Source organism: Typha latifolia, chromosome 1 (genome assembly GCF_019914945.1).
Source record: "Typha latifolia isolate L0001 chromosome 1, TyphaL0001v2, whole genome shotgun sequence".
Classification (NCBI taxonomy): Eukaryota; Viridiplantae; Streptophyta; class Magnoliopsida; order Poales; family Typhaceae; genus Typha; species Typha latifolia.
Window position 1 is genome coordinate 23,486,073 of NC_133086.1, and position 18,913 is coordinate 23,504,985.

An 18,913-nucleotide genomic window follows, 5' to 3' on the forward strand; every position below is an offset into this window, starting at 1 on the left:
AGATAAATTTACCAGCTAAAATTCCATGACTTTCATGTTGAAATAATCTCTTGGTTTTTCTCACGAAAAAAAGAAACACGGAAACAAATCTTCGTAAGTTGAGCACTCGTCAATCTTGCTAGTCTAGCAATTTGAAGATCGAGATGCTCTCACACAAAAGAAAAAGAAAGAGAGAAAAGAAAGAAAGAAGATGGCGATGCTCTGGGACCTTGTGTTAAAAAATGCCTGGAATGCAATGTCGAGTTCTACCATTCTCAAGTTTTAACCATGACTGCTAGGATCATTCGTGACTAAGTAATCCACCAAAAGGCAACAGCCTTGCTGACTCAAAAGAGACTCCTTCTATTGCTAGTTATTCAGAAATCTGTGTAGTTTAAAGTTCATACACCAATAATAGAAGAAAAGGAGAAAGAAGGTTCCCAAAAAATATAAGCAAAAGGTTTACAAAATATATAAGCACCATCACTTTTGCATTATGATAAAATGAAGGGGAAAAAGAAGAGCAAAGCTTACAGACCAACTGGACAGTCACCAGCATCTGCGGCTTCTCGTTCTGCTACAACCATAAGCATCTCTAGTCGTTTGTCAAATAAAGTTGCACTCTCATCTCTTTTGTCAAGCTCAGCAGCCTCAGCCTCTAGCCATTTTTCTCGCAAATCATCAAGAAGGTTGCTCTGATCTGAGTTGCCAGCAGAACCAGGAGCACTGGGACGAGTAGTTCGCAAGGAAGAATCTCCAGAAGGTGGTGGGAGTCTCAAAAGCAGTGCCCGAAATTCACGTGTATCCGCAAATGTCTCAAAATTACAAGCAATGACATCCAAACAATATTCTCTTATCTTTAAAACACCATACCTGCACATGCAATCGTAAATTCATTAAGCACAAACCAGCAGCAAATTATTTTATACAATCTAGTGGAATAATTTACAATGTAAATATGTATTAACTTTTACTAGGTTATGGACCTCTATTTTGTAGGAATATGGAACGTGAGACTACATGAAAGTATGATAATGAAGACGAACTCAGGTATTCAAGCATGCAATATGAGATCGGTTTATGAGCCAAAGCCAACAGTCTTAACTAAAATGAACAAGTCATAGAGGAAAACAACAAGATTTTAACATGTCTCTGATCTGTCTCTTTGTTAAAACTTAAAAGAAAGGGGGTTCAAGAATATAGCAGATAGTCCTTTAACAGAAGAACTTCAGGGTACCACCTTATTCTTACAAGGAAGAATCTTTCGAGATCAACAAGGAGAGTATATGAATAAAACCATACATGTCGGCTAATACCAGCCAATGACAAAGTTCGGCAGCTGAAACAAGCTCCAAATGCGGTAGAAGTACATCAGCAACAGCACGTTTAAGAGGGAATAACAAGTATCTTGATGCTACATCAAACATTTCCTCGGCCTGACCAATCAAAATTCATACTTAAGATATTGATGAATTATACAAAATGGCTTTAACCATGTTTACCAAGAGGCATAATTTATACAGCTACCTGCTCAGGCTCCATATCCTTCAATCCATCTGTATACCTGAATGTACCCAAAGACATTAGAACCGAGCACCGCATAGATTATCAGAATACAAGGTTTATTATGAAATTTGCACGAGCTTACATATATTCGATCATCTTTTCAAATGCTTCGATACTCATGTCATGTTCCTCAAGAAAGGGAAGGGAGAAACTAGAGAGCTCATGATTCCCTTCAAGAAAATCAGTCATTCGAGATAACCTTGCTCTGAAATACTCCGACCTTGAGGCCAGGATTACTTGGTGACAACGGAAAAATCTGGGACCAACTTTCACACAAAGATCTGCAAAATCATCATTACCTGACTGGTTTGCTCGTGCTTCATATATGTTGGCTGTACTCATGTTTTTTGTGCTTGAGCAGGCAAGAGAATCATGTAAAATGCGATGCAACGCTGAAGGAAGCCTATCCTCCTCCGGTAGAGACGATCCCTGTAATATGAACCGTTTCTGAGAATTGTCCACCTCCCTTAACGATTTGTACTCCGCAAATTTTTGGTGACTAAGTTCTTTCTGTATAATCTTTTGCAACTCCTTGCACTTGCAGGCTTTACATGTACGAACAAGGTCCTCCATGTCATCCACCGCCACTTCCAGTCTATCGGAGTAGAAGAAATGAATAAGGCTATATAAAGCACCATAAGACAATTTTTGGTTAGAAAATCTCACTTCCTTTCGACCTTTCCATTCTGACTCAAATTTCTTCTTAAAGAAGGGTGATCGGGCACTTAGTATGACCCGATGTGCCTCAATAGGTCTTCCATCCACATAGAACGTAATATCTGGAGGTAAAGAATTAAAATTCGAACCATCATTGGTAGAAGAGTAACCTGTTTGACAAGTGGATAGTGTGTTAGTACCCTGTAAATATTATAAAAAAATTGTTTTGATCAATAAAAGCTATCATTACCCATACAGAATTATGTTAGATCAGGCTGGTTAGGCAAACAAGAAGGTTATTTCATCCCTAGAATAACAATATTCAAAGAAGCACATGCCTTTTATCAGTCTCTAGTGTAATCAGTACAGATTTGGTTGTTGTTATGACTATGAAGAATGATATGATAGACTGACAGTAAAATTCAAATACGATAAAGTTCTTTATTTTATTTGTTGTATCAACTGCTGAAATTCTATCAATGGCACTCTGCGTACTGGTTCAGCTCTACATCAGAAAGAGCAGAGCATACACTAACATTATATGAAATAATAGAAAGCAACATCTAGAATTGAGCAAATGGATTATTGAAGTTATCGAATGCTTCCAACTTAAAATTCAATGCAATGAACAATATAAAATAACCAACGCTTTATTGCCAACTATTTTGAGTCCGCCAATGCAGCAATGGAAGATGCAGAGCATAAAGGAAAACCCCAGGGAAAAGGCGACAGTGAATTGGTGAGGATAGGAATATGCGGTTGATGGAGACAAGTAATCAATGTGTATTTATCCATATTTAAGAGGTAAAATACACAAGGAGGTATTTGCCAACAGCAAATGTATCTTTCTCCTCCAAATTTCCAGCTACATCTTTCCTATTGATGCCTCATTTATGTCCCAGTTGAGGTTTTAAATAACACGCCATCTGCATATCCCCAGCCATGCAAGAAAAACATGAATACCTGTTGTAGACTTGTAGTACTTTACTTAGACAAGCCACTATTAACCCTTTTTACAAACAAAATGTGTCACTTATGACAGCTAATAGTATTGAAATGGTTGTTATGTCAGCAGACATTCTTCCTTATTCACAAACATAGAATATGTCTACATTTGCAAGACAGTCCTATTTAGGTATATTATAGATTTAAAAGTAACAGTAGTAGTTGAACTAACAGTTTACACAGATCTAAGCAGAACATCTGTTCCTCATAATTTTTAAGCAATCCTCACTGTGATCTTTTCTCACAAATCTCTCAATCATCAACTCCATGACTAAATTGAATAAAAAGTTGAATGTCAACGTATGTCATTGAATATTCTGGAAAAGCGCTTTCTAGGTTTCATTGATTGCTAGATAGAGCAGAGAGAAGCTTAATTAGGACATATCTTTCCTGTGACAAAAGAAGTGTTTCTGAAGCACAAACTAGGACTGAGAAAATAGGAAGAATTCCATGATAATCATGATTCATAATTCTATGGTGTCATGACAAACCTTACTTCTTGTGTAACAAAACAAATTTGTAGCTTTTCTGTTCCTACACTCTTTCATACCAAATCAGAGGAATACCATCTCATATGGGTTATGAGAGTAAATCCCAAGGTCAAGCATACCCACTCTCCACCTGAATTCAAACCCATTTTAAGCACACAAAAAACAAGCATTTCCAGAATCACGCAACCTGACCTGCAGCCAACGCAGAGCCGGCAGCGGCATCAGCGCACTGCTCAATATATGCCTTCCGATTCCCAGGACACCCCAAGAACGTATGCCTTAGCGCGGAGGGCAATGGCCCAAGCGGCGGCGGCCGAGCCTCAAACGCCTTGAGTAGCCTCCGAACCCGGAGATTGAGAGCGGCGTAATGGCACCTGTCGCCATCAAAGGTGCGCTCGGAGCAGATGGCACCGGCCTCGAGGAGCATCCGGGCGGCGTCTACGTGGCCGGCGAGGCAGGCGTAGTAGAGGGAAACGGAGTCCCACCGGTCGCGAACGTTGACGTTGGCGCCGCTTTCGAGGAGATAACCGAGGCGCTCTACATCGCCAGCACGCGCCGCCTCGAATAGGTCGCCGGCGGGGACCTTCTTGAGGGGGATGGAGGGGAGGAGATCGTCGGGGTCGACATCGAGGGCGTCGAGCTCCGGATCCATCTCCCATGGCCGCCGGTTTGATGGATTCATCGGGTTACTTGGCAAGTGTTCGATGAAATGCCCGACAGGATTTGGGTAAAACGTAGCGGGAAGTGAACAGGTGGCGATGGGAAAGAGCGTGGATATAAGGAAAACGGAAGCTTAGTGGATGTTCGTAATATGGAAATTCTTTTGAGCGACCTTATTCATTAATTTTAAGACGAGCTTATTCTATATGAGCTAAATATAAAGACCAGTTATAAAATCTAGAGTGTTGTCAATGTTAGCTTAGTGGGGGGTTATTCAAATTATTTCTTATTTTTATTTGTGTATCAGACTTCTAAACATCTATTTTGAATTTTTTTTTTAATCCTACACAATCCTTTAGTTGCAAATTTTCAACTCCTAGTAGGGTTGTCAAAATAAACGAGCAACTTGGGCTCGGCTGGACTGAAGCTCAAGTTCGGCTCGGCTCGATTAGATCTGAGTCGAGCCTGAGCCGAATTTGACGGCTCGAAATTATTTTTGAGCCGAGCCTTCGATAAGTAAAGCCTATTTTTTTATTCTCTCAACTTCCTTCATCTAACTGACCCTTCTCCTCTTTTCCTCTTTTCCTCCGTCAACTTATCGTCCTCCTCCCTTCTCTAACCCAGCTCCTCCTCCACCACTAACCTGCAAGACGCTTTTCATTCGTCATGCTTTTGCTTCTTCAAGGCACGCGAGTAGAATTTCTCAAAGAAAATCTTTTGGAAATTGCTCCTTGTCAGCTCTTTCTCCTTACCTAAGTATTGACGCTCGATTATCTGCTACCAATGCTCTACTTGATCTTCAAACATGTACATTGTCAATGCAACCTTCTCTTTATTCGAGCAATTCAAAACTTTCAAGATCTTTTCAATCCGAAGCAACTCTGCTTCCGTCTCAATTGGATCAGTTGTCCTCTTAAAGGACAGTGGAGAAGCCTTCAAGAATTTCTCAAACATTGTGCCTCTATCCAAGCTAAGAGGCCTTTCCCCTGCTATATAGGGAAATTGTGTTGTCTGTTTTCTAATGGCCTGTATCAAAGTCTAAATTGCAATGAGAATTGCATCTGCAGCAAGGGCAAGAGTAGTCATTGGCTTAGACACAGAAGCTGGAGTTAGAGGCGTAAACGAGCTGAGCTTGAGCGAGCTGGCTCGGGCTTAGACTCGGCTCGAAATTAATTTTTAGCCTTAAAATTAGGCTCAGCTTCGGCTCAATTCAACTCTAGTCTAGCATGAGCCGGACCAGACCGAACTTGAGTTTAAAATGAGCTTATCATCAAGCCTCATTCAAGTCGAGCTAGATCGAGCCCAAGCCAAGCCGAAGAAGAAAAAGAAAAAGGAGGAGGCGAGCTGGCGGGGCACCGTAGTGGCTTGCCACTGTTGAAGGAGGAGGAGGCGGCAGCCATGGCACCGCTGCTGCAGAAGAAGAAGGAGGAGGTAGGGCACCGTGGCCGCTTACTGCTGCCAAAGAAGGAGGAAGCAGTATAGCGGCAGCTTGCCGCTGTCGAAGGAGAAAGAGGCGATAGCCGCGTCACCGCTGCTACAAAAGAAGAAGAAGAAGAAGAAGAAGAAGAAGAAAAAGGAGGAGGAGGAGGCGGCGGCACCCTTAACGAGCCTATCAAGCTGAGCTTGAGCAAGCCAGCTCCAGCTCAGATTCGGCTCGATATTAATTTCGAGCCGATTTTAGCGACTTTGACTTGCCTCAGCTTTGACTGAGCCGAACTAGACTCGAGCTTCAGTCGAGCTAAACCCGAGCCAAGCCCAAGCCGCTCGTCGAACTTGACAGCCCTAGCTGGAGTAGGGGTAAGGGTCGACTCTTGATCCCTATTCTCGCTAGGAGACATACTCGAGGCACTAGCTCCATAGCGGTGGTGCGGTGGCGCGTATATATAGTGTCCTTGCAAATCAAAATAATGTTAAGAATAAAAATTCTATTTAATTACTCATGGTGATTTAAACTTGTGCAACTGAACATCCACTTTTTTTTAAAGGGAGACTCAAACTTACACTCTAATACCAACATTATCATGACCCAAAATCGGAATCATGGCTAGTCATGATCCTGGATTTCAATTTGTGACAACAAATCTCAAATTAAAGGAAGGAGAGGGATAAAGACTCACTGGGGAAGTCAATTATTACGATCTAGAAATAAAACCATGACTGACCATATGCCTCAATACACTTAAGATACATGAATTTTAACAACAAATTTTCTAGGTCCATAGTAACAAAACTTTAATACGAATATCTAATTCCAAATAATAAAAATGATCAAATATCACTACTAATGTATCACCAATCAAACTACGATAATAAATAAATTTAGAACATAATGACTAATACAATTGAAATATAAAAGGAATCATAAGTGGAGGTATCATCCCGATGCATCTGTTCAATATGTTGACCATCTACGACACGAGGCCAATGACACGAAGCTTTTAGAATAGTTGGATGATGATTTAGAGTTGCCGATCAATAGTCTTTGCCGACAAAGTCGTGAACGCCCAAAATTTTAGCTATTTTAAATCTATTTTATTAAACTCGAATTAAAGGCATGGGGGAGAGGACTCAATTGATGAGTTTTGATTATTCCTGTAGTGCTCCGATGCTCCAATCTAAGGATGCAACTCCGATAGGGAAGAAAGGAAGAAGAGAAAGAGGCGGAAGGAGGTTGTTCCAATGTGGGGGGAAAGGGAATTTATGGTTAGGGTTTTACTATATAGAAGGAATTCGAATTGAATTTAGGAAATTGGCCAAAAATTCTATGATCACTCCTCTCCTAGTGTAACGGTGAGGTAGAGAGAAATGGGTGCACGTGCACTCTAATTTTTACTTTTTTAACATCGACAATGGGGAGGGCTCCCAAGTCTCATCAACAATGGCGTCACTAATTGAAGATAGAACGAGAGAAGAAGCTTGGTGGGGGAAAAGATGTTGTGAATGAAAGGGAGATGCCTAGCAAGGAAGATAAGATTGGAGAGATAAGGGAGAGGCAAGTAGACGAGGGCACGGTTCGAGGCCGACCACCCTACGACATACTATGCCAGCACTATGCCAGTTACATGTGTAAGGGAGGAGAAAATGCTTAGCCTGCACAGGGGCACATGCACAACAATCATAGAAAAAGATTAGCATGAACAATTTGTAGTTATGTATCTCTGAATGCATTCAATATAAATTACTTGTGATAGGGCGATACTGTATTACACAATTTTGCCTGTAGTCAGTGCTGTTATTTTCGGCTGAGTTATGCATGCTATTCATTTGTAAGGAGGCTATAAAACCTTGATATGTTTTACTTTTTCTCTTTGGCTCGCTTCTAAAATAATTTTCTTATTCTCTTTTTCTTTGTTTAGAAAGATTGGTTTAATATTTTTATGATTTTGTAATCATCTGACCTTAATTGTCATCTTGATTAGGAAAGTTGCATCAAAGAGAATGCTGATTTGAGTCCTGCATCTTTTGCAACTATTCAGGAGACGATGGCTTAAATGGCATGCTCCTGTGCCATCTACTTGAAGCCCTTGGAACCTGCACTAAATCATTTGAGGTTACGAACACTTTTCTCACACACCTTCTTTATTGTTCCTTGAGATTGTTGGTCATTTAGTGATTTAATAAAGGCAATACCTTTTAGATTATTTGAGTTGAATACCTTCTACAGCTTTGACCGTCTCTTGTTCTCTTGAACGACAAGTTGCAATAAGAGTGTGCAATGCTCTTCTAAGCTTGCATTTATAATCGTTGGTTGTTCGCTGACTTCCAGTTTTGGAGGAGCTCAAATCTTGACTCTCTTGAGTAGGAGATGAGGTCTGAAGTGCATTGCGGGAGGCTGGCTGGGGATCATCGCAAGCTACGTGTCTGGGTCACTACTAGGCAGAAATCGAAATTAATTTGGCAGCTTCTACTCCGGCATGATCACCAGACTCAACTCGGCCAGAGTTAGCTAAGCTGGTCTGGAGGGAATTCTATATCCCTTGAGCCTGTGATTGTTGATATAACTAGAGGGAAATGCTTCACATCTCAATGGAAAGCTTCCCTTTGCTGCATGCATATGCATTGATGATTGCCGACATCCCAAAGAAGAAAGATGATAAACTTGGGCCCCTTATTATTGCCATCACCTTTTTGCACAATTTGTTCTCTACTGTTATATCAGATTTTCTTGTGCATCCTCTTGGTGGATGGTTGAAGCAAGCAGTAGCAGATCTCTAGTCTATTGCAAATAGCATTGCTAGCATTAATTATTCTGAATTTTATAATTTAATTGTATTTGATTCATTTTTTTAATTTAGAATATAAAACTGAGTGATTAAAATCTATCGTTATAAATAAAATTAAATCTAATTAAATTGTAAAAAAAAAAGCCCCTGCTGATAAATAGAGGGGGCTGCTGGTCGGGAATGTCCAAGTATTTCCTAATCGCAAGTCTAATTTTCCCCATTTTTAATCTCCTACAGTCCATAAAGACGCGTGCAACTCACGTGCACATCTACCAGCGCATCCAAGACACGGCATCTCTTTGCCGAGTTATCGTTGCGCTCTCGGCGGCTTCCCCTTCCCTCTTTTATACTTCTCCCCCCCAAAACCACCGCCGTCTTCTCGTGCTCTCCCTCCAAAATCTCCCTCTCTCTCTTTTCTCCTCCTCTTTTACCTCTCTTATCTCCTTCCATTTTCCCGATTTCCCAACCCCCTCGCCTCAACCCTAAACCCGGCTTTCTCGTCATTCTGTGATAGAAATCGGCGACGAATCCGACACTTTGCGGCTCTCAAGTGAGTGGTGTTTTGAGTTATTTTTCCATCATATTTTTCGATTAGTGACTATTGTTTTTGACGTGATTTTCTTGATCGGATTTTGTCCCGGATGTTCTATCTTGAATAGTTCATAGTGCCTTTCGATAGATTTAGTTTTGTTCGTCGTCGGAAAAATACGAAATTTGACCGAAATTTGGGAGACGTTTTGAAAATTTTGTTTTTTTAACACGTGAGGGATAGCTAGAGCTTTGTAGTTCTCGTATTTGAGTGAGATTCTCGGTGGGACTTTGTATGTTAATACCATCTGGTTCGAAAGATCAGTGAGGAACTCCGGAAAGAGCACAAGAGAGCAAGAATACAATGACGTGATAGTTTACTGTACTGACAGTATCGTAGAAATAGAGGGAGAGTAGAAGTATATGTAGATGTTAAGTTCATTATTTTCCCTGATTTGGCAAGATACTATCTTGGGATATATTAAGTAGATCACTCCATTAGCTTTTTCCTTTTTCTTTTTTATAATGCTTGGTTTGATTTTGGCCTGCAAAAGAACTCATGTGGCACATGTTGACTTGAGACATAGTTCATACCAAATAACTATGTATATGTATTTAAACCACCAGGGAAAGCAATTTATATGAGATAGGATCCGTCTTTTTATCGGGCAACTTTATTTTTGAGCATGGAACACCAGTAATTTAACTTTAAGCCATCTTTTTCTGACCGCTAAGAACATGTTAGCAAAAGTTTGCATCTTGCTTAGGTTACTATCTAATGTTCGAGGTTTGCAGATGGATCTGTTAGTAGGCTCCAGACAAGTAATTTGAGTTGGTGCAAGAAACTGTATTATTATTCATTACATGAGCCTAATATTTGGACTGGGAGTTTTGAAACTGACTAACTAGGTGTACACATATTCTGTTTTCTATTGCTACAATGTGTGCTTATATTACAGATTGATGTGTATTGTGAATGCCATGCTTCTGATTTAAGATAGTCTCTCTTTTCAGATGGAAGATTATTTAAATCCTGGTCCTGTTGATAATTCTGTGCTCATAGATCAAGCCCGTCATCGATCAGGTGCCCTTGATTCGAAAAAGGTAAAATCCAATAATGCGGTTTTCATGACAACAATTTCTTGCAATATTTGTAATATGTGAATCTTCGGTGTGCAGTATATAAAACCTATTAGATTTGTTGAGCATGGACGTAAGCTGAATGCATGGGATATGGAACATAGTGGAGTCCTAGCACTTTTAAGAAGGGCTGGATTTTATTATTTATCTCGCTTGAAACGGGTTCACCTAGATCATGCACTATTGAATGCATTGCTCGAGAGGTGGAGGAGAGAAACACAGACCTTCCACTTACGCCATGGGGAGATCACTATATTGTTGAAAGATGTGGCCATTCTATCAGGTCTCGTGATTGATGGTGTTCCAGTCACAGGTAGGACAGACTATCAATGGGAAGAACTTTGCATGGAGTTACTAGGCCAGGTACCTGACCGGGTAAAAGGTGGGTGCATTAAGATCGATTGGCTTTATCAACAATTTCATGTAATATCAACTGGTGCTGGCCAAGATCAGACTGAGTATACAGCTAGAGCATACATCATGTATCAAATTGGATGCAGTTTATTTCCAGACCCAAGTGGCAATCGAGTTCACTTGAAGTACTTGGCTCTGTTGCGAGATTTTGATGCATGTGGTCAGATGGCATGGGGTGCTGCAGTGCTGGCTTATCTTTACAGAGAATTAGGGAAGGCCAGTCTGATAGGAAAGGCTGAATGCTGTGGCTTTCTTACATTGCTTCAGGTGATGGTTCACTTTCCTTCAATTGGAATAGCTAACGTATGTGACACTCTATGGTATGAACTCATATATGTAATATTCTCAGATGTGGGCATGGGAGCATTTGCATGTGGGCCGTCCTCAGCGCCTTCAACATGTGGATGGTGACGCCGACCTACATGATAAACCACTGGGATGTAGGTAATTATCATTAAGATATCAAAAGCAAAATAAGAAATTGAACAGGAGCCAGATGCCCTAGTGCATGAGGCTTCACTTTTATATGGGGTCTAGGAAGATCAAGATGTGCACATCCCTACTAGTTAGGTCCATTGGTGGAGAGTTTATTTTTCTTGAATCAATGACATCATGGCGCAGATTTTGTGAACTTAACAATTGCACTTAGTAGCACCTCATGTTATCACTACATTGTTAAAATAATATAGCATTACTTGAAACTTGAAAGTTTTTGATGTGAATGTTCGTATTAGGTGGAATGCCCCATTAAGATGGAGAGAGAATGCTAAGACCTCAGATATTGAGTTTTACCGCAATGAGCTTGATATTCAAATGGAGTGCCAGGTATAATTTCCTGACATCAATTTGTTCTGTCAAATTTCTCATAGAAGTGATGGAGGCTTGAGCACTAAACTAATGGTGCAGGTAACATGGGATCCTTATTCATTTGATCTACTGGCCAAGTTACCAGCATCTTGCAAAATTGGCTCAGAGGTTTGGCGTTCGAGGACACCTTTAATTAGTTATGAAATAGTAGAGATGCATGTTCCAGACCGTGTACTTCGACAATTCGGGATGATACAACATGTTCCAGAACCGGTGGAGATAGTAGACCGGTTGACTAGACAAGGTAGATCTGAAGAGGACTGGTCTATGTACCATGAACAATATATAAGACGTTGGGCAGATAGGCTATCCTATGTGGTTAGTGAACAGGAGTCTCTGGATCTAGACCCAGTGCATGCATTAGAAAATTATATGCAGTGGTATTGGAGTATCACTCGCAGGTGGATCTGTACACCAGTTGCGCGTCCTGCTGTATCCTACCAGCCACAAGGTCATGTTGAGAGAGTGTTGGTATGTAGCTTCTATAGCTTGAACATATGTTACAATGTTTTTACTCTCGTTCTTCTCATAGATGACCAATTTTGTAGGTGAACCTAGTGGTAGACATACAAGCACAAATTAAGGAGGTGCTAGCCAGTGGGGCAGTTTCCCAGAGTGTTGCCGAGACCTTTTGTCAGATTGAAGGACGCATCAGCACTGTTCTTGATGACTTTAAGTTGTTACATGTTTCTGCATCTCTTCCAGGATTGCAACGTGATGATATTTGTGTTGCCACTTCTCCTCAGCACCATGATCGGCAAGAGCAGACACCCGATCATGCCCGATGTTCTTCCTCTTCAACTCATTTAATTGACGAACAGGTCACTCTAGCTACTAAAGGACCTGGTGACCTTTTGCCGCCCACACTCACTTCTGTTGTTGTAGACTCTACTCCAACCACCCATGGCCCTTCTTTAACAGAATTGGCATCATTTACTCCAACTTCTACTTTACACGTATCACTACCTCCAATTCTTGTTGCCACAGAGCCAATTTCATCTACTTCTGCCCTGACAACTGTGGAGTCTGCACCACTTATATCTGTCCCAGTTAGCAAGGATGTCACTACAACCCTTCTTGCCCCTACAATCGAGGAGACAGTGCCAGTGATTTCTGCTCATACTATCACAAAGAAAACACCATCCACTCCTTCCCGCACTGAAGCACTAAGTGCTATAACTGCTCTCATCCAGGCTTCTGAGGCTCTTGCCAGAGCCGCGAAGGCCCTTACATGGCAGGATGTCGCAGATAGTGAGGCCAATGTGACTGCTACAGGCATGGAGGATAACCACAACATTATAACTCCTGATTCCAGCCCCTTGCAACTAGATCAGATGCCTGCTACTATGTCTGGGCATACTGATGCTCTTGACATTGACACTAATAAGAAGACTGGTCTACTGAGAGCTAGTGAAGAAGTGCAAAGCATTACTGGCAGCCAAGCTAAGGAGCCACATGGTGATGCAGCTGCTACTATAAATAGTTCAGAGATTCAAATGGCTAATTACGAGCTTCATCACGAAGCAGGTCATATGAGGAAGAAAAGGAAGAAGAGAATCAATCTTTAGGTATTTATTTCAATCTATCTTTTGACAACTTTTAGAGCGAATTTTCTTTTTCTCGTGCATTCCTCTGCACCATGTGATTGTTTCCCCAATCCAGAGATAGTCCAAGTAAGTGAATATTGACATCAATCAGCTATTCTTACGGATAATCAGAGGCAGTGCGATGATGTGGACTATGTGGTCATTAATTTAGTACATTGAATCAATGAGATGACATGATCGACTTTCTTGAAGGGACAGTTCTTTCCACACAATGGATGCTATTCATATAGGGACATCTAAGGATTATGTAAATCTTTCCTCTCTTTCATTTTAAGCGGTGGTGTAGAAGTGGAAAGGAAGAAATTCAATGTTTACCTTCACTCAAAATCAACTCTGGAACAATCATAATTTGGTGGCTGTTGTAGTTTATGAGCAGGTTGATATATGTATATATATATAATTTTAGCTAGCTACATCATATTGCTTGTATCTAAGTTGCTACTGTCAAATTCCTGCGGAATGGTTAATCAATTATTGTCATGCTTGCAATACTTACTAAGGGCTTTCTTTGTTTCGAACATTTTTTTAATATATATATTAAAGTAAAGGAAGGAATAAAATAGAAAATTATTATTTCATGACTGTATTCCCCTTCTTGTTTATGCTATATTACCAGATATGCCAGAAGGTTATGAGATGCATATTTATATAGCAAACAATCAGATATTTCTTCTGTCAATCAAACTAGATTAGCTATTCTGCAGCATATTACATAACTTGCCTACTAGTGTTTTAGACTACATATATATATATATATATATATATATTAATTTCTACTGTAAGCAAGCTAAACTACTTGTTGCCTTTGTTCTGTACCTGAATAAGTGCATGTTTTCCTGCTTAAAGTTGGATGGCTGCCAAAAAGAAATCAGAGTGAAAGCTGATTTGTGACAAGATTTTATACAGAGACAGGTGTCAATGCTGGTGGGTACTACAAAAGATTACAATGAACAAGGATTGCAGGTTGGCTCTGATTTACTTCTCAGGTGTGTCTTACTACAGTCAGCTGCATTTTGTTGCACTTTCTGATTTTACTTTGTTCCTTTCAATTTAAATCCACCTTGGGCGGCATCTATGAGTGCATTCTTATCTTGGGTCAGTAATTCTCATAATTTAGCATATGCATGATATTCTTGATTGGTGTTTATAATTATAATTTTGGAATCTACTTTAGCAATTAGATTTCATATGTATAATAATTGTCTCAGTGCAAGTTAGTGAACGAGTAATATGATGATTTCTAGCACATGCATTGTGCGGTAGGTGAATCTCTTTGAACTCACTTAACTCAGTCTTAGTACATTAACCATCATGTCAATAAGCAGCTTCCACCTTGTGTAATGCCGTCATGTGCATTGCTGTGATCTATTTAGAATGAGGACTCTTGATTAATATCAGAAATTCTGTGAAAGATAAGCCTTCTTCAGACACTTTTGTACATCTTCTGAGGAAGATTATCAAGTTGCACTGCCAAGGTACCTGTAATCACAGAGATGGATCAGAGTGCCTACAGGGACAAGTTAGCTTCCACCATTAATATGTTGAACTTGATCACAAGATGAAAGTAATCAAGCTTGCTGTTAGAGGATTCATATTTGTAAGAATCAATCAGAAAGCGGGGAGATGAAAATATGTGTCATTTTATGCTCTATGGTACACCACGGAAATGCAAGAAGCCGCACACTATCGCTGAACGAGCTACAGATACTGACTCTGTTATCTGGTCTATCTGAAACTAAAGATGAGTGGCTCCATGATATATCAGGAAGTGCAAAACTGTGATGTCAGGCAGGATCAACATCAGTTTAAAGAGTATGGAGGATTTTCGTAACTAAAGTATATGTACATTACGATTGTTGGATCATCAGATGTGATTTTTTTTTCTTTTACTAGCTTGGTCTTCCTCCTAGATTTGAACACTTGGACTTTTCTGGTTCTCTGTAGGACATCCTTTTTGAATCTATGGCAATTTGTTTACAACAAGATAGTGCCCACATTAAACTGGCACATGATAATCACTTCATGTTGTTCAGTGAAAAACTATTTGCTGATGGTGAAATCTCTTGTCTACAATTGTCTCTATGTGGCACATGCAGCTCTGGATTCTGGCAGAGTAGGTTGCTTGATGCAGCAAGGAAGGTTTATGTCTTGTATCGCAGATTTGGATTGACTATGATATTCATCTCTGCTTCTGTTGACAAAATGTTCATTCAAAGATTTACCTACAACCAAAGACGATTAGGTGAAAACCAAACGATGTAAGTGTGTGTGTGTGTGATTGATTCTCTCTGCAGGCCAACAACTTTGTAGCATCTTTCCTAACACCTCGGTTGTTTTCTTCTTTTTGTAAACCTCGGTGGCCGTAAAACCCTAGAAGGGTATTTCGGTCAACAGGGAAAAAAAATTAAAAAAGAATAAGAAGAAGTGGGTCCCGCTTCCACCAACAGGGTTGGACCCGACCGCATCTTGTCGGGTTGGAGTCCAAAATCTCCAACCGCGGCTCCGAGATTCGAGACCCGTGCGTGGGAAGCAACTACCAATGTCCGGAATGACCATGATGCCCCTGATCCGACGGCATATTAACGCTCCGCCCTTCGCCGAGAGGGGTTGGTCACGGATGGGAACCATGGGCTTTATCTGACTCAGGATCGTCGGACCGGTGGGGCCATCCACGTGATGCTCCACTATTGGCGGTCCCAATCTGCATAGGTCATAAATCTTCGGTATATTGGTGGATAGTGGACCACTGCTGCCCCTCCGATCACTATTTGCTCCCTAATAGTAAAGCTTTTGTTTTCTTTTTCTGGGAATAATAATGTTCCAGTTAATATCATCACACACATAAAGTGGAGTAAATAGGTTAAAAGAGTTTAATTAAATCTCACTCATTGTTAATAAGTATAAGATATTTGCATCCTGCCTTGAGTACGGTTCGAATAAATTCTGTATTGATATAGCTATATTTATTTTTTATATTTAAATAAAAAAATTTATACTAGACAATAGTATACTGGGTAATAACTATACTTAGATGTGATTAAAATGATGTCTTTTGAAAAGAGTAAAATAGTAACTAAAAATATAAAAATATTGAAGTGAAGAAGAGAGAATTAGGTGTTAGTAATATAGTATTAAGATAAGTAGTTGTTACTTATTTATACTAGAATAAATATTTGTTATCGTGCAAGCGCTGTAAACATAGGTTGTGTTTTTTATTTTATTTTTCTTTTATTTTTTTTCTTAAACTGAGGTCAAATTAGTCGCTGAGCAAAAGAGCAAGAATAGCCACTAAGTTATTCGGAAGATAAATTCTTTTCACTGTGGAAAAGGAAGAAGAGCCCCACACGAAACGCACGAAGTTGGAAACATAAAGTTGGACCAAAAGGCCCTCGTTTTGGTCAACAAAACAAAAGCGTAGTATTCTATACTCATCTTCTCATGAGGACAACCTTCTTCCTCTCCTGTCTCTCTCTCTCTCTCTCCTTCTTTCTTTAATAATTTGTTAGTTTGTGTCTTATATCATATAAATTGGTCACAATCTTCTCCTCTCTCTCTCTCTCTCTCTCTCTCTCTCTCTCTCTCTACATCTAGTATTGTTCTCCTCCCATAATCACAACAAGTAGATGAAGATGCTGGTTGATGCTGTATCTTGGAGACTGTTTTCTCTTCAGCTGCTGTATGTGCTGCTTTCCTGGCTCGTTGGCGCCGACGAGCCCTTTCGGTGATCATTGTCTATTATACTGCGACAAGAAAAATGATCATATTAAGAGCAAGGAGTTTTGGTGGAGAATTCATTGGTAGATCATGGCATACATGGAAAGCCAGGCATTTTTTTTTTCTTCTCCCTCTATATGTACTACTATTTTCACATCTCTTCTTTACTTCCCTTCTTCTAGTCTTCTCCTTTGGGTACTTCTAGTTAAAAGATAAGAGGTTAGTCTGCAATGTTGCAAAGCAAAATATGCAAGAGCCTGCCTTTGGATGTTAGAGGTAGACGAATGTAATAACATTTGGCTGGTTTTCCTTGTTTGTCTTAATCTTTTGCTTCTCTCCTTTCACACGCACAAACAATGAAAAGAAATGAAAGGTAGCTGTTTCAAGTCAAACTCAATATACTACCAATGAATGCAGTGCAATTGCTCAGTTTTCTAACTCAAATTTAACTTAAGACTTCCATCATGTTCTTAGGATGATGAATTAGAACTAATTACCAAAAGAGAAAAAAAAAATTGGTTGAATTCCTTTTCTTTTCCTAACTTTCTTTCAGTTAATCAGTTATTTTAATTGAATGGTTGTTGACATTATATTATGAATACCTTTGTCTAAATTAAAAACAGCTTGTGTTGCTTGTATCCTAACCACCACGGCATCCCATAAATTATTTTCTTATCCTGTCACTATATTTCAAACTTGTTATAACCTAATAGGAAAAATATGTTTGTGTGTGTGTGTATATATATATATTCTCTAATTTATGGAATCCTCCAGTCTGGTCTAACTCATATAAAAGGACATTTTTATGGACAAAACTACCCTATCAAACTTGTTATGTGCGATAAGTCCCATTTGCACACCTAGCATGAAAAAGAAGCCATCCATTGGATCATTCACTTATAAAAACAGCTTGCATTAAAATAGCCAAACTTAGTTATCATTACACCCTACCTTTTTCCCACTTCATCTTTTATTTTAATCATCACTATTTATGTTCTTGAGCTGTTGGGTTTGACCTTAGAAGGCCACAAAGGGCCTTGCATTTAGATGCCTTGAGAATTGATATCTAGAGTTTGAAAGTGAGGAGAGTTTACTAGTTTTTAGGGTTTGGTTGCTCATTGTATTGCATCCATATCCTATTTAATTGTCTATATTTTTTGGTGTAGTGTGTCAGAATAATTTATCTTATTTTTAGTTATCTTTCAAAACTATGCGGCTTGCATTGCGCCCAAGAGTGGAGGGTTGGAAAGATCACCTGTTGACATTTTGGACCCTAATTTTTTTTTTCTTTCTTTTATATAAAAAGCCACCTACTTATGTAATTATTACCACACTGTCCACCTTTTACTTAATTAAGGGTCTTCTTATGTTAGTTCTTCTTCTTCTTCTTCTAATATCTTATCATTATTGGTATAATAATCCAATAATGTATAGTTGGATTTGAATAGTTCTGCAAGATAGACCTAAAAATAAGTGACCCTATTTTGGTTTTTCATGCAAACAACCTCTCTATCTCTCTGTTGAGTGATAAGTGATCCAACATTGATTGGGTGGATCCCAGAGAATTATAATTTAGGAACAAAACAAATCTCCTAATTATCTTTAAAGTTAGTACGTACTTGTGGACCAAATGATGTAGACCACTGCTACCTACAAACACAAATAGCATTTTTTTCACCAGGAAAACAAGTGCCAACTTATATTCCATGACAATAAAGCAAGTCCAATCCTTGGATTAGCTATCAGTTGCTTTCTTTAAAATTATTGACCTTTTACTTAGCCCTTCATTATTTTAAAAAGAAAAAAAAAAGAAAAAGTTTCTGTTTAGAAGCTTAATAATTGCATGTAGGTCCACAAATAGCCTGGTTTAGTTTGATCTAATAATTGGCTCAATAGATCATGCAGAGAAATAGTTCCAATTAAGTCACAACTCGATTAGATTACAGGATGTATGCTTGATGTGCAAGTGGATCTCTTTTTAACTAGACCAAATCTTTATCCAATTAATGCCACTAATTACGACCCCAGAGATCCAAGCGAGCCATTAAATGCTTCATTATTA

General features: G+C 39.4%; 2 protein-coding genes across 8 annotated transcripts; one reads left to right on the forward strand and one right to left on the reverse strand.

Annotated features, from left to right (window-relative positions):
- Positions 1-318: 318 nt before the first annotated feature.
- Positions 319-4,469, reverse strand: LOC140780751 (BTB/POZ domain-containing protein At2g04740). Of its 3 annotated transcripts, none has more exons than XM_073126509.1 (5): positions 3,891-4,469; positions 1,628-2,372; positions 1,507-1,543; positions 1,220-1,415; positions 319-852 (listed from the first exon to the last, which is right to left on the reverse strand). In XM_073126509.1, the coding sequence occupies exons 1-4, from the start codon at positions 4,378-4,380 to the stop codon at positions 1,227-1,229; spliced, it is 1,461 nt and encodes a 486-aa protein (XP_072982610.1). In that variant the 5' UTR covers positions 4,381-4,469; the 3' UTR covers positions 319-852; positions 1,220-1,226. The 3 variants fall into 3 exon arrangements, with proteins under 3 accessions (XP_072982610.1, XP_072982602.1, XP_072982618.1); XM_073126501.1 differs by having other exon boundaries at positions 1,282-1,415; positions 3,891-4,467; XM_073126517.1 differs by having other exon boundaries at positions 669-852; positions 1,296-1,415.
- A 4,427-nt stretch (positions 4,470-8,896) lies between these two features.
- On the forward strand, positions 8,897-15,436 carry LOC140802789 (protein MAIN-LIKE 1). 5 transcript variants are annotated; one of them, XR_012107476.1, is made up of 9 exons: positions 8,897-9,131; positions 10,124-10,213; positions 10,289-10,930; positions 11,013-11,107; positions 11,398-11,488; positions 11,570-12,001; positions 12,079-13,098; positions 14,044-14,123; positions 15,234-15,436. XR_012107476.1 is itself a non-coding variant. In XM_073158416.1 (8 exons), exons 2-7 carry the CDS (start codon positions 10,124-10,126, stop codon positions 13,096-13,098), a joined length of 2,370 nt encoding a protein of 789 aa, XP_073014517.1. In that variant the 5' UTR covers positions 8,897-9,131; the 3' UTR covers positions 13,984-14,236. The 5 variants fall into 5 exon arrangements, 3 of the variants coding, with proteins under 3 accessions (XP_073014517.1, XP_073014516.1, XP_072981781.1); XR_012111711.1 differs by lacking the exon at positions 15,234-15,436 and adding an exon at positions 14,463-15,120; XM_073158416.1 differs by lacking the exon at positions 15,234-15,436 and having other exon boundaries at positions 13,984-14,236.
- The last annotated feature ends 3,477 nt before the right edge of the window (positions 15,437-18,913 follow it).

Coding starts and splice junctions, on each gene's coding strand:
- LOC140780751 (XM_073126501.1), bottom strand. CDS start 4,380: ATGAATCCATCAAACCGGCGGCCATGGGAGATGGATCCGGAGCTCGAC. Junction 2,373..3,890: donor CGGCTCTGCGTTGGCTGCAG/GTCAGGTTGCGT, acceptor CTTGTCAAACAG/GTTACTCTTCTACCAATGAT. Junction 853..1,281: donor TGGCTGGTATTAGCCGACAT/GTATGGTTTTAT, acceptor TTGCATGTGCAG/GTATGGTGTTTTAAAGATAA.
- LOC140802789 (XM_073158416.1), top strand. CDS start 10,124: ATGGAAGATTATTTAAATCCTGGTCCTGTTGATAATTCTGTGCTCATA. Junction 11,108..11,397: donor GATAAACCACTGGGATGTAG/GTAATTATCATT, acceptor TGTTCGTATTAG/GTGGAATGCCCCATTAAGAT. Junction 11,489..11,569: donor ATATTCAAATGGAGTGCCAG/GTATAATTTCCT, acceptor CTAATGGTGCAG/GTAACATGGGATCCTTATTC.